At 42.5% G+C, this 14,630-nt stretch overlaps 1 protein-coding gene across 2 annotated transcripts in view; it reads left to right on the plus strand.

Annotated features, from left to right (window-relative positions):
• The window catches only part of arsb (arylsulfatase B), a 128,030-nt gene that overhangs the window by 50,490 nt on the left and 62,910 nt on the right, over window positions 1-14,630 (plus strand). For both annotated transcript variants that reach the window (XM_078563326.1, XM_078563323.1), the window contains exon 5: window positions 14,056-14,299. In XM_078563326.1, coding sequence (XP_078419452.1) covers window positions 14,056-14,299 — 244 coding nt within the window. The remainder of the gene's footprint in view (window positions 1-14,055; window positions 14,300-14,630) is intronic.

Genomic DNA, 14,630 nt, shown 5'->3' on the forward strand with positions numbered 1-14,630 from the left:
GGAAAACTGGCAAGGTGGAGCAATAAGTCTGGTGGAAGAAAAAGGTAGGTCAACACCTGTCAGCATTGTATTGAGCCATCCCCAGAAGCAGAGCTACATCCAACCTTCATCGCACCTATTGTCAGAGAAAATGAGAGCGATGGTTAAGGTCTGAAGTTGATAACAAGACCAGAAGGCTTAAAAGTACTCAACAGCATCTGGAGTATTTAACTATTTTATTCTAATGGTTGGTCTATATTTACTTTCCACTAACTTCCATTTCTGTCCAATAATCTGACTATCTTGTCGTATTTAAAGTTGTAGAATGATGCAGCACAGAAAGGGACCATTCAATCAATTTATCAGCTCTTTGATAGTTATCCACAAGCCTTTCAGATACTAAATAATGTTTGCTTATGTTCCCTCTGATTCTTTTGCCAATCACCTGAAACCTGTATCCTCTGGAGTGGGATTTAATACCCTCCCCCGTGGCGAGTTTGGTGGCAGGGGCAATTAATAGGACAGGAGAGTGGCGGGTGGGAACCCTGCCGCCTTCCCCCCACCATCCTGATTAAGCCCGTGGTGGGAAGGCCTGTGGACAGCCTGTGAGTGGCCTTCCTAATTAATGCCACTTAAGGGCCTCATCCCACCGGTGGGCGGCTCACCATGCGGGCAGCATGCCGAGCAAACCTGTCTGGTGTTGCCTGCTGGCTCCATGGAGGGTATCCCTCATTCAAGGGCATTCAGTGCCTGGTTGGACTCAGCATCGGGAAGGGGGCTGATGGCTACACCCTTCCCTAGCTGCCGATTTCTCCCCCACCCCCCCACCCTCCTCTGTGACTGCCACTTCGCGACCCTGTTCCTGCCATCTGTGCGATCGAGCGAGGATGCTAGGCCTTGGGTGGGTGTCATACCAACAGCAGCCACTGCCTCCCTGGCGGCGCTGCAGGTCAATAGAGCTGCTGACCTCTGATTGGCCAGCAGCTCTCAGTTGCTGAGACTTCTGCCTCCGGGGTTCTTGATCCTGGGGGCAGCCCACCACTGTCCAGCTAAGTGCTTGAGTGGCACTTAATTCAGTGGGCCTTCCATAAAACAGGTGACACGGGGCTCTTGCTGGCTCTTCAGCTGGTGGGCGGGACTGTCATCACTTTCATTAAAAACTGCCACTGGTTACTGGCCCTTCTGCCACTGGAAGCAGTTTATTCTTCTTTTTCAAAACCTTCCATAATTTTGAACACTGCTCTCAAATCCAGTCTCCCTCACATAACTGAAGTCTCTCATCGCTAGCAACAGTTGTAGTAAATCTCTTCTGCATCTCCTCCAAGGCCTTGACATCTTTCCTAAAATGTGGTGCCCAAAAATGAAAAAAATGCTCAAGCTGAGACCTAACCAATTTCTTATAAAAGTTTAGCATAACTTCCTTGCTTTTGTACACTCTTCCTCTATTAAGAAAGCCAAGGATCCTATATCCTTCTTTAACAGTCTTTTCAATTAGCTCTGCCACCTTGAGAAGATTAAATCCATAGGGACCCCAAGGTTTCTCTTTTCCTGCACCCCCTTTAAATTGTGCCATTTAGTTTTATATTGCTTCTCTTCATTCTTCCAACTAAAATGAACCACTTCACGCTTATCTGTGTTCAATTTAATCTGCTTAGAAGCAATAGTTTGTTTTTATATTTTATGTTCCATTTCATATACTTTGCGGAAAACACAGGATCAGTTTCCAAATGCATACTGACCATCCCAGCTTTATTTCACCACCACTTCTTTCGACTCTTCCACTGTCTCTAAACTATTTAATTGTTTGTCTAGTGCAGGATGAACAGAAATTTCCTCTAACGAAATATTTGGAAGAACAAAGCCATTGTCTGCTGTCTCCTTGGCAAACACGGCTCCCTAATCACCGACAGCATCGCTCTGTCTGGCAGCTGAGGCTGAACCAGACTGTTCACAACCTTGCTCTCATAGTTGATGAGCTCCTGACTACATACCTGTGCCAATTTTGTAACTGTGCCTGATTCACCCTGGTCTTAGCTCATCTGCTGCTGAAACCATTATTCATGCCTTTTTTACCTTTGAACTTGACTTGCTGTCTATCTCCTCATTTGCACCAATTCCAGTTCACCCCTCACCCTTGTGCTCACTGACCTACACTGGTACCCAGTTAAACAATGCCTTGACTTGAAAATTCTGATCCACGTTTTCAGATCCCTCCAAGATTTTGCCCCCCCCTTTCTCTGTAATCTCCTATAGTCCTTTGAGATAAATTTGCTTCTCCAATTCTAGCTTCTTGCTTATCCCCGATTTTGATTGCTGCACCATTGGTAGCAATGGCAGCTTCAGCTGCCTGGGCCCTAAGCTCTGGAACTCCCTCAATCAACCTCGCTTCCTCTTCTTCATTTAGCCCCATTAACATATTCTAATCCATTCTCCTGTACATGTTCACCTAACTTCCCCTTAAATGTATTTATGCTAGTCACCTCACCTCCTTGTGGTAGAAAGTTCCACATTTCACCCACTCTCTGGGTAAAGAAGATTTTCTTGAATTCCCTATTGGAATTATGAGTGACTATCTGGTGTTTAAGGCCCCTTGCTTTGTCCACCACTAATGAAAACATCTGCTCTCTGTCTACCTTATCAAAACTTTTCTTGTAAAGAATTCTATCAGGCTACCCCTCAGTCTTTTCCTTTCGGAGAAAAGAGCCTCAACCAGTTTAAACTTTTTGATGGATAAAACCCTTCATTCCCGGTATCATCCCAGTAAACTTTTTGCAACTTCTCCAGTACTTCTGTATCCTTTCCACAATATGGAGAGCACAACTTTTCACAGCACTTCTTGTGTGGTCTTGCTAAGGTTTTCTTACAAGGTTCTCTATACGGATTTAACATAACTTCTCTGCTGCTCAATTCTATGCCTCAAGAAATGAATACCAGTGCTATTTCCACCGCGCCCCCCCCCCCCCCTGCCCCTCCCCCCCGCCGCCACTTTTAGGGCTTTTTTTAACCTGCAACACTATTTTCACCCCTGCCGCAGAAGGTGGGCAAAGGTAATGTTTTTGCCCTTGTTCATTGGCCTGTGTGTGTCTGTAAACAATATATCTCAAAAACTAATGGAAGGATTTTGACAAAACTTGTTACGCAGATAGGGGATGACCCAAGGAAGAGCTGATTTTAGGTGAAGATGCAGATCTGGCTTCTGGAATCTTTTTAAAAAAGGGTCTGCTAACATTGGGAATTTTGGTGAATTGACTCTTATTAACAATGTTTTGGGTGGTTTTATTTAGAATGTTGTTGCTTGTTTTAGAATGTTGCAGGTTGTCTCAGCTGAAGTGGTGCAGTTTGTTACAACTGTCAAAATATGAGCAGAGTTTTGAGAGCAGGTTGTTGGATGTGGATTGGTGTAAAGCCACTTCAGGGAGATGGAAGTTCTTAATAAAAAGATTTTTTTCAGCTTTATAGTTCCAGGCAGGGAAAAGCTTTAAGGGAGAGCTGTGTCATTGTAATAACGTTGAGTTATAATATTGAGTCAACACAGCGTGATGGAGGTCTACTGTGCCCTCTTCACTTGTTATTTATGTGTCTACTCCCAGATTCCTCTGCTCCTCTATGCCATTTCGATAAATTTTTCAAGGCGTATCTGGCCGCCTTAATCTTCATACCAAATTGTACAAGCAAACACTTATCCATGTTAAAGTTCATTTGCTGATCACATGCCCATTCTGCAAGTTTATTAATACTTTACTGTATTTTATCTCAGTCTATCCTTCTCTCTCTATTATCCACACCCTCCAATTTGATGTCATCTGCAAATTTTGAAATTGTACTTCCAATTCCCAAATCACAATTGTTTATGTAAATTGTGAACAGCAGTGGCCCCTGCACTGATTGGGAGCAGAATTACACGGCAGTAATTGACCATGTTGGATTTGTTCCCCTTTTCAAGGGTACATACTTTGTGGTATTGTTTCTCTCATCACCTGATGCAGGCAGAGCATGGCAGTTATATCCTTCAGGGCTTGATCACTGATGGAACTTCCAAGCCATTCTTGTTGTTGATCATTGAAATTCCCCCACCCAGAATGCACTTTGTACTCTTGCCTCTCTCAGATCTTCCTCCAAGTGATTGTTCAAAATAAGGAACGTTGATTTGTTAGTTGAGTGTAGTGGTAGGTGGTGACAAGCAGGAGACTTTGTTGACCCGGGTTGACCTAAAGCTATGAGTCTACCACAGAGGCCTGAGTTTATATTGAGGACAGTACACTTCATGTGACTATTGTGCCAGTGTGATAGGGAATACCGAGGAATAGTGATAGAGTAGTCTAGAATGTTGGCTGATTGATATGGTTCTGTGAGTAAACCAACATCAAGCTATCCTGGTCTAGTCTGAGGGACTGTTATCCCAATTTAGGCACCCAGTCCCCAATGTCATTAGTGAAATGTTCAGGATCATCTGTGCTGCAATTGCCTATGTATTGATTTGATGCACAATGCTTGTGTTGTTGCCAATAGAGTCAAAGTTATACAGCACAGAAACAGGCCCTTCGGCCCATTGTGTCCATGCCGGCCATCAAGCGCCTATCTATTCTAATTGCATTTTCCAGCACTTGGCCCCTGGCCCTGTATGCTATGGCGTTTCAAGTGCTCACCTAAATGCTTCTTAAATGTTGAGGGTTCCTGTCTCTACCACCCCTTCAGGCAATGTGTTCCAGATTCCAACCACCCTCTGGGTGAAAACATTTCCTCAAATCCCCTCTAAACCTCCTGCCCTTCACCTTAAATCTATGCACCCTGGTTATTGACACCTCCGCTAAGGGGAAAAGATCAGTTTGTTGTTGTACCTTATTTTTGAACCTGGCATTAGCAGACATTAAGGGTGGAATTTTCCGTGCCCACTGGCGCAGGTGTCATGGCGGGCGTAAGGGGACAATATGGTGGGAAGGCCAAAAATCGGTTTCACGCTGTTGTGAAACACCTTTGCAACCGTCCACTCTGCCTGTTGATGGTGGGCTGTATTTCCTGCTGCTGGACTTTGGGAACTTCATTGTGATACATCTCCACTTCATTATAAACCCAGCTCAACCTGTTTCACAACAGCACATAAAAGCAATGTGCACCTGGTGAGCTGCATTTCACTCAGGACTTCGAGGTTTGTTTGCCTACCTTTCTTCGAGCAGCACTAGCAATCGTCAGCACCAGGCTTCACTGGCAGCACCACATCACGTTTAGGGGGGCTCATGGGCAGATCTCTACCTACCAGAGCAGCTGTAAGGCAGGGGTGGTTTGTGGCTTTTCAATAGCTGTAGGGCTAGGGCTTGCTTGGGGAAGGGAGAGAAGCAGCCTCAGGCAAGGGAAGAGGCTGCAGGACGAGGGCTGTACTGGGGAAGAGGGGTATCCCAGGGTGTGTATGTGGGGGCACATGTTGATCTGTGCAAGTGGCCCCGAGGTGGTGAGAGCTGAGGAGGCAGCCTCCAGAGGAGATGAGGCCAGATGGAGATGTGAGGGCGTGTTTGAGAGAATGAGTGGTGATGACCCTTGAACTTGGCAGTGAGTGAGATGCTTGTGAGTGTGTAAGTTTAAAGTGATAAGATGGTTGCCTCGCCCCTGGCGGCACGGATCAGATCATTCATCCTCTTTCTGCATTGGATTGTCAACCTCTTCTCTGTAGCATTGGCACTGACAACCTCTACCAGCTGCAGTGGTGAGACTGTTCCTGCGGTCAGAGAGGGGGTAGAGGACATCACGGTAGACTCCAACGATGTCCAGAAGGTGTCCCAGGGATGCGCCACTGAATCGGGTGGCTGCAGTCGTCTTGCCTTTCTGGGTCATGTCTTTGTGCAACAGCCCTGGATTGGAAGCATTGGGAGGTGTGCGCACGGCTGCACTTCAAATATGGCTCCTAGCATGAGGAAGCGGCGTGGTGATGGCGTGGCAGGCAATGAGAGCCCGCCCAGCATGGAAACTGCGTGTTTCCCGGGAATGCATGATTAATGAAGTGGCAATTGGGATGATACAGCGTGAAAAGCTGCCATTGAGGCCAGCGGGTAAAATGTTCTTTTCCCCACCCACTACCGCACACGGAATTGTTCCAGATTTGCACTAAATGTCAACCACATAGCGTGAGACTGGAATCACAAGGCCACACTGAAGGAGGTTTATGTCTGTTAGTTAGAGAGAGTGAGAGCAAATTCCCTCTTTTTTTTCTTGACTAGTCAATCAGTAATACTGACTGAGGTGTGCCTGCATCAAGGGTAAAGTTTGCACAATTTTAATTTCCTAGAAGCATCATGCCTAAGAGCACTAAAGGAGGTAATTTGGTCTGTTGAGCCTGTGCCAGCTAATAAGGAATAGATAAATCTTGCTGTGAAAATGGTTTTGTTAGTGGACTCATTACTTCTGAATTCGGTGCACAACGATTTTGCAATTTTTATTTATTACGACGAGCTGTGCACTGAATTCAGAAGTAATGAGTCCACTAACAACTTTACAGTCATTCATAAAACTTGGAAACATTGTGAACTGTGAGGAGGACGGATACAGACTTCAAAAGGATATGGATGTTTTGGTGAAAGGGGTGGACAAGTAGCAGATGAAATTAAATGCAGAGAAATGTGAAGTGTTTCATTTTGGTAGAAATAATGAGGAGAGGCAATATAAAATAAAGGGCACAATTCTAAACGGGATGCAGGAGCAGAGGGACCTGGGTGAATATGTGCATAAATCGTTGAAGGTGACAGGGCAGGTTTGAGAAAGCAGTTAATAAAACATATGGGTTCCTGGACTTTATAAGTAGAGGTATAGAGTACAAAAGCAAGGAAATTAAAATAAACCTGTATGAATACCTGCTTGGCCTCAATTGAATATTGTGTCCAGTTCTGAGAACCACACTTTAGGAAGGATGTGAAGGCATTAGAGAGAATGCAGAAAAGATTCACAAGAATGGTTCCTGGGATTGAGAACTTCAGTTACATAAATTGGAGAAGCTGGGCTGTTCTCCTTGGAGAAGAGAAGATTTAAGGGGTGATTTGATAGAGGTGTTCTAAATCATATGGGACCTGGACAGGGAGAAACTGTTCCTGTTGGCGGAAAGATCAAGAACCAGAAGACATTGATCAGAGGTGATTGACAAAAGAAGCAATGGTGACATGAGGAAAAGCATTTTTATGCAGCGAGTAGTTAGAATGTGGAAATCACTGCCTGAGAGAGTGGTGGAGGCAGATTGAATCCTGGCTTTCAGAAGAGAATTGGGCAATTGGAAAATTGCAGTGTTGCTGGGGAGTGGCACTAGGTGAGTTGCTCTTGCAGGGAACCAGTACGGACACAACAGGCCAAATGGCCTCCTTCTGAGCTGTAACCATTCTAATGATTTTATATCCACCAATTAACTGCCTTATCTTACAACACTCGCCTCTCATTAGAATGCTCATCAATTTGTCTTCCAAAAGATAGGATAACGCACACATGAGTCACATGCGAAGAATCCAATACGTAAATGGAGCCTTCATATAACAATCCTTGGGTCCTGTTACCATGTAACTAGAGCTATAAAAGTGGATCCCTGATTATGGGGAGGCTTATGGGAGTGATTGGTTATGCTGAACCCAAGAGAATATTTATTATGGACCTGAAATTTGTAACGGACATGCACACAGCAAAGGGTTGATGAATAATTAGGAGCAAGAGCCTGGCTATTTTTTAAATCCTTTTTAGTGAGGTCAATTATAGAATCCCTAAATAGGCACAGCCTTAGGTCAAATCAATTATTTTCCTCTTTCCTATGGACCAATTGTACACCACAAATTTCATTTTCTCACTGAGACACAAGAAGTCATTATAATTGTTATATTGTGGCAGGTGGTATGTGCCAAACAGACCAAATCCACAAGGAAAACTTGGCCATGCTATTGCAACGGTTTTGCAATTTGTATTTATTTATTATGAAGAGTTGTGCACTGAACTCAGAAGTAATGAGTCCACTAACAACTTTAGGGATTTAAAAAAATTAAATTAAAAAATTCATTAACAAAAAAAAAAATTTAAACACATACACAAGATTATAGTTACTTAATATAACAAACTCCAAATTAACCTGACTCCCAACCACCCCCCCTTTAAGGCAACAGTCCAAAATAGATTTTAAATTTAAATAGGCAATTCAGCAAGGTTACCACGGCACCCACACTAGACAGTGGAATTCCAAAGGCTTTTTAATACAACTTTAGTTACTGGAGCAGCAGCTGCTTCAGGGTGGTTAGAGGCTTTTTATTTCCAGGCTGTCTCACCCAGTGTACCTTCCAAGATTTTACGTGGCCACACCCCCACATAGTCTTCCATTCTTCTTTATATATGTTTCTCTCCCTTTAATGTGTAAAATCCAATTGTTATACATGTCTTTGGAAATTTACTTTTCCCATATAAAAATCTTTCATGTTGTCAATATGGCCTTTTCCTTCTGGGACAAATAAATGTATTGTTTTGCCTCACTCCTCTTATTAGTTGTAAATATTACACCATCCCTTTGAAAATCAATCAATCCCTTCACTTATCTAAAAAAATGCAAATTTCATTCACGCTTAATCTGTGGAACCCTCATCCTAGTTTATCCATCTCCATTTCAAAAGTCTGCTTTGCACCTAACTTTTGATAATTTCAGTCTTGTAGTCGAAGTGTCTGTAGTCTAATTAAATCAGTCACACAGAACCATCCACACTCACACCCATAAGCCTACAATAATATTATGAAAAATATGATAGTTTTGTGACAAATTAAATTTTTAAGCTAAAACGAGCAGTTGTCATTCCCAGATCATGGCTCTCAGCAGCTTAAGGGTGCCATTTGCTGTCGATAAACTGTCTCTAATTTATTGTTTCTGTTTGGTTCCGACCCGGTACGTTAGAGCTGCCATGCTTGACCTGATCACTGGTGTGCTCAAGGTGTAAAGTGTTGATGTGAAATATCACAGCAATAAAACCCACAGGTTTTCAGCATTCAGTGCAGAAAAATCCCCGTGGCCATATTAAAGGCCCTGATTATACTGCATTGTAAAGTGATCTTGTACCTTGAAACTTTTGTCCAGGCAATGATTTTAATTTAAAAATTGATCTCTCACTTGTGTTAATCATTATGGAAGAATTTGTTGATGATTAATAACAGACTTGAAGCATGAATGCTGATGAGACTGGGTTTCTAGACAGCAAAAAAAAAAGTGTTGTAGTGATTTGTGCACCTGAATTGTGAAGGACTGTCTAGACGTGTGCTGTCGAACCAATAAGAAGTGCTTCAAGCCTGCAAAAATGAATCAAAATCATTTTTTTTTCATGTCATTCACATGCTTGCTTTGAACCTTGTCCTGGAAAATTAGTTCAAACAATGTACCTAATGTACTTCTGGGTGATTCATCCCTTCCTGTAAATCAGCACAGAAATTGAGCATTAGGCTAAAAGCGTTTGCAAAATAGATGCATGTACAGCTAAACTAAAAATTGGGCATATTGCATGGTTTAATTGATCACAAAATATTCCATCTTAACGTTTAGTCATCAGCACTTTGGAAATGGAGGAAAATATTTCCTCCTTTAAGGCATTCCTTAAAGCCTACCTTGCTTGATGATCTCACCTAATATTTCCTTATGTGCCAGTGTCACATTTTGTTTTATATTGCACCTATGAAGTGTTTTGGGACACTTTATTGTGTTAAAGGTGCTATATAAATATAAGTTGGTGCTCTAACATTAGAACAAAAATTGACCTTCAGTGATTTTGATGAAATACTCCTGGTGCAGTATGTATTGACTGTCACTAGATGTCCTGAGCATACTATGAAAATGTTCTACAGTAAAGTATTTACTGAGTGAATTTGTGACATCTGGTGGCATAACGTGGTCCTCTGCTGTGTTCCCCATTACTAAACTATGGATATCTGTTCAGATCACAATTCCCATTTTTACAAAAAGCTCTTTTACAGGGGTTGTACAGTGTATACGTGATTTATTTTTGGCCAGCACCTTAATAATTTTATGGTTACTGGCCCACTGCTATGCTTCAAGGCTCAACAATCATAGCTGCATTTTACTAACTGGCAAGTCATGGTAAAACATGGGCCTGGGAGTTTCTCCATGTTTAGATGTAATTGTGGATTGTAATGCTGCTTCCACAAAAGCTGTACTGTTCTCATTCAAGCTCTTTGCGCAACACTGTCTGCTAGTGTTGCCAACAGAGAGATGGTGGCTGTGTGCAAAGACATTGTGTGGTGAGAGGACAGTAATATCTTTACTCTTTCTTCAACAAGAATCCAATGTCACCAGGCAGCCAGGCTTGCTGTACTCCCTCATATTGCTTCAATTATAACATTATTTTTCCACTGCTATGAAAACATGATGCAGAGCATTTCCTTTTTTTTTCCGACAATCAAAATGCTTTAGTGTGCCTTTGTTAGCTCTCGACTTGACTGTTTTTCTCATCTCATCTCTGCCATTCCCACATCCCCAATTTTAATCACTCTGCTATCGGTGACCGTGCCTCCAGCAGCTTAGGCCCAAAACTCGAGAATTTCCTCCCTAAACCTTTCCTCCTCCTCCCTCTCCTTTAAGACACTCCTTTGAAACCTACCTCTTCGACTAACTTTTTGGTCACAATCTTAATATCTTCTTATGTAGCTCGGTGTTAAGCTTTGTTTGATAACACTCCCATGAAGCACCTTGAAACATTTTACTACGTTAAAGATGCCATATAAATGCAAGTTGTTGTTCTAAGTGTAACACAAGCATAGGATAATTTGTTATCTTTCAGTTATTTATTACAGCCTGGAAATATCCTTTCCTCAGCTATGTAATTGGTATCTTTTCTTTTCATCACACTGTTTGTTGGCAGTATTGCAATCACTATTATTGACTTTTAGTAAGCTTTGTCTGGATATTTCAGCATATGGTGAAACCACTTTCTGTACAAAGATGACAAATGCAAGAATCCATGTGCCCAGAAGTACTTCTAACTGGATTCTCGTGACAAATTGGACTGTGAATAACTCAGCCTGTATTGACTTAAAAGAACCTTTTCTGCTGATCATCTGATGCTCTAATCTGTCAGTCTTCATTTCACCGAAGAACATCTCCTGACACTTGGGTGGGCGGGGGCAAAGAATGGGGGAAACTGCAGTTTTTAAAGATTTTTATGCTAGATATTCTCCTTGGGTTGAGCCTCAGGAGACCTCATCATCACTGAGCCAGTGTGCCTTTATCTGCCCCATACCTGGATAAGTACAGTGACACTTGAGCGTCTGAGAACCCTTAAAATGAATGGAATGTGCTGTGACACCGCCAGATCTTTTTCATCTTTTGGTAAGCAGCAGAATGTGCATTTTATCAAACTGAGGCTCAATAAGTAAACAAACTTGTTGACATGGGCAAAAGAACAGTATTCCGTATAAAGAGTATATTTGAGGTCATTAAAATCTTTATAATTCTCTCTATCAAAAACAGCAAAGATGCTGCTCCTGTGCAAACCCACGAAACAAAATGACCCTTAAATCATGCTCTCACTCTTGCAAAGCAAAATGCTACCATGGAGTCCCTGACTAGTTAGTCCTCTATCTCCACTGGCTCCGGACCCCCTCTGCCTGCAATATTTTTTTTATTCATTCACGGAATGTGGGCTTCGCTGGCTGAGCTAGCATTTATTGCCCATCCCTAGCTGCCCTTGAGAAGGCAGTGGTGAATAAGCATAGATGTAGCAAAAATTCTTAAGAAGAAATTCTGGCATAAAGGACATTAAAACTGCAGAATTGTTTGACCCAGCTGCCAATGAAAACAAGATCCTTTGACATCCCAAATGGATCATTTTAATCATAGAGTTTGAGTTGAATGGAATGACTAGACCCATTAATCCTTTCCCAATATTTCGATCAATCTGCAGGTGCAGAACATTCACTTCTCCAGTCAGCTATGTGAGACTGTCACTTTGGACGAAATAACACCAAAGCCCTGTACTCAATAAATATTAAACTGTTAAATACCTTTTGCAAGACAGGAATGAACTCTGGTCACATATTAATGCATTTGACATACCAGACCATAATTATACTCCCTGCAGCTTGATAAGTCAGCTAACCATATTAAAGTCCTACCTCACTTTCACCCACGTGTACTGTGATCAAGTAAAAAATCAGCAAGGTGCAAAGATGCTTCACTCGTGAGATACGATTCTCTATGCTTTGACAGTAACATATAGTTAATATGCTTGCTCACACTTCCTGTAACAGGAGGGTTCCAGACTAGTGAAAGGGCATAGCACAGGAAATCTATAGATCCATACAAACAAAAATGTGAAAAAAAAACAAGCTCTATTGCTCAATGGGTAGGTGTGGTGTGGTATTTAGCTATGGGGGGCAGAGGATTCCAAGCTTGATTGCTCTTCTCTCCTGGGTCAGCTAAACTCGACCCTGACAACAGTAGGTGTATTACAAGCAGGCTTTGTCCCCAGGTACCAAAGAGGGAAAGAGCAACTGAGATGCACTCCCCTGACCAGCATCCACTGACAGCTGCAGGAGGGTGTGTCCACATGAATGTATACAGCAAGCACGGGCAGAAGAGGCACATGCTTCTTTGGCTGCTGGTTGGGAAAGCACATGGACGAGAATTGGGCCACAGGTGGGAAAATAGGGGTTTGCAATCCATCCTGACTAAACAGTAAATTAAAGAGTTATGTTTTAAGGAGGGTGTTAAAGGGGGGGGGAGAAGTATGAGATACACAGAAGTTTAAGAAGGGCATTCCAATGTTTAAGGCCCAGATGCCTGAAGGCACAGTTGCCAACGGTGGGGTGAACGGATTGGGAGATGAACTGGGGTCCTAAGTTGAAACAATGTTGAATCCTTGATGGGTTATGGGACTGAAGCAGGTTATAGAAATAAGGACAGGTGAGGCCATGGAAGGATTTGAACATGAGGATAGGAATTTTAAAATTAAGTTCTAGGTTGACGGGAAGCCATTCATTGTAGGTCAGCAAGCATGGGACGATGGGCCAATAGGACTTACTGAGGGTTAGCATATGAGCAGCAGAGTATTGGATAAGCTTATAGTTTATGAAGAGGTGGAAAATCAGAGGCCAGCCAGATGAGCATTGGAATAGTCGAGTCTGAAGGTAACAAAATCGTGGATGAGGTGTTTCTTCAGCAGGTAAACTGAGGCAGGGGCAGAGAAACTTGATATTACAGAGATGGTTTTTGTGATGGAGAGGATTTGGAGTCAGGAGCTCAGCTCAGCGTTAAATCCGGGTAAAAGCTAGAGTCTGGATTAGCATGACACCGCAGCTAGTGAGGGAAATGGAATTTGTGATGAGGGAACGGAGTTTGTGGCAGAGGCAAACTGCAATGGTTTTGGAATCCCAATGTATCCCAATAGAGGGATTGTGACTTAGCCAGGACTGAATGTCGAATAAGCAGCCTGACAACAGAGGCAGTGGAAGGGTGCAGAGAGACAGTGGCCAGCGTTCAGATATGATGTTAAACTGCGACCTTATCTGGTGGACATTAAAGATGCTCAAGAGGAGCACAAAGTTCTCCGATTACAGTGGATAACATTCTTCTGTTAGCCAACATACCAGGAAACATTACTTGATCAATCCTTTCATTTGTTTTTTGCGGGATCTGACTGGGAGTCAATTGGATATCGCACTTGCCTATGTAACAGTGACAACATTTCAGAAGCAGTCATTGGATGCAGAGTGTTTTGGCATGTGCCAAGGATGTGAAAGGCATTATAGGCAGACTTTCAATGTTAATTCAAAGACACATTATATGTGTTAAAATTTTTGAATTATCCAATAATTTGAATGCAACAATGTAAATAACAATAGAGTGGAGATTTAGTGCAGCAAAATTTTGAATCAACAACATTTGAATTAAGTAACTTTGAATGCTGAATAAACACATAAACAAGTCTTTTTATTTCTTGTATATTTTATTATTTAATTCTGTGCTATTGTAGTTTTGCATAATGGGTTGTTTCTGACAAAGGGGATGGCTTAATTTGCACCAGGACATCTCCAGTACTTCAATGTTTTTTTTTCTTTCTGTTCCCTTTTCAGACAATGGAGGACAGCCCTTGGGGGGTGGCAATAACTGGCCCCTGCGAGGAAGGAAGTGGACATTGTGGGAAGGAGGTGTCCGCGGAGTGGGTTTTGTCACTAGCCCCCTGCTAAAGCAGCAAGGCAGAGTTAATCGAGAACTCATTCACATCTCTGACTGGCTCCCTACTTTAGTGTCTTTGGCCAAAGGATCCACTAATGGCACCAAACCACTGGATGGCTTTGACATGTGGAAAACTATCAGGTAGCGTATATCCAGAATTACAGAGCTGCAAGTATTTATTACTCTTTTGAGAGAGTTAGATTTGTAGAAGGTCATTCTGTACCTCACCATTTGTATTGAAGTATCAAAATTTCCACCTTACAGCAATAGCCATCCTCGTAGATCTCTAGGTAAGGTTGTGCTGTGATCTGAGCTTTGCAATTGCTAGTTGCAATCCTATTGTTTTTAGGTTAGGTTTCCAATAATTCCTGGCCTATATCAATTCAATAAGTTTAATTTACTGTTGGCCTTGGCTCAATGGTACTCCTTGCTCTGGATCAGAAGATGATGGGTTCCTAGCCCCACTCCTGAT

Source organism: Cetorhinus maximus, chromosome 2 (genome assembly GCF_964194155.1).
Source record: "Cetorhinus maximus chromosome 2, sCetMax3.hap1.1, whole genome shotgun sequence".
In the NCBI taxonomy this organism is placed as follows: Eukaryota; Metazoa; Chordata; class Chondrichthyes; order Lamniformes; family Cetorhinidae; genus Cetorhinus; species Cetorhinus maximus.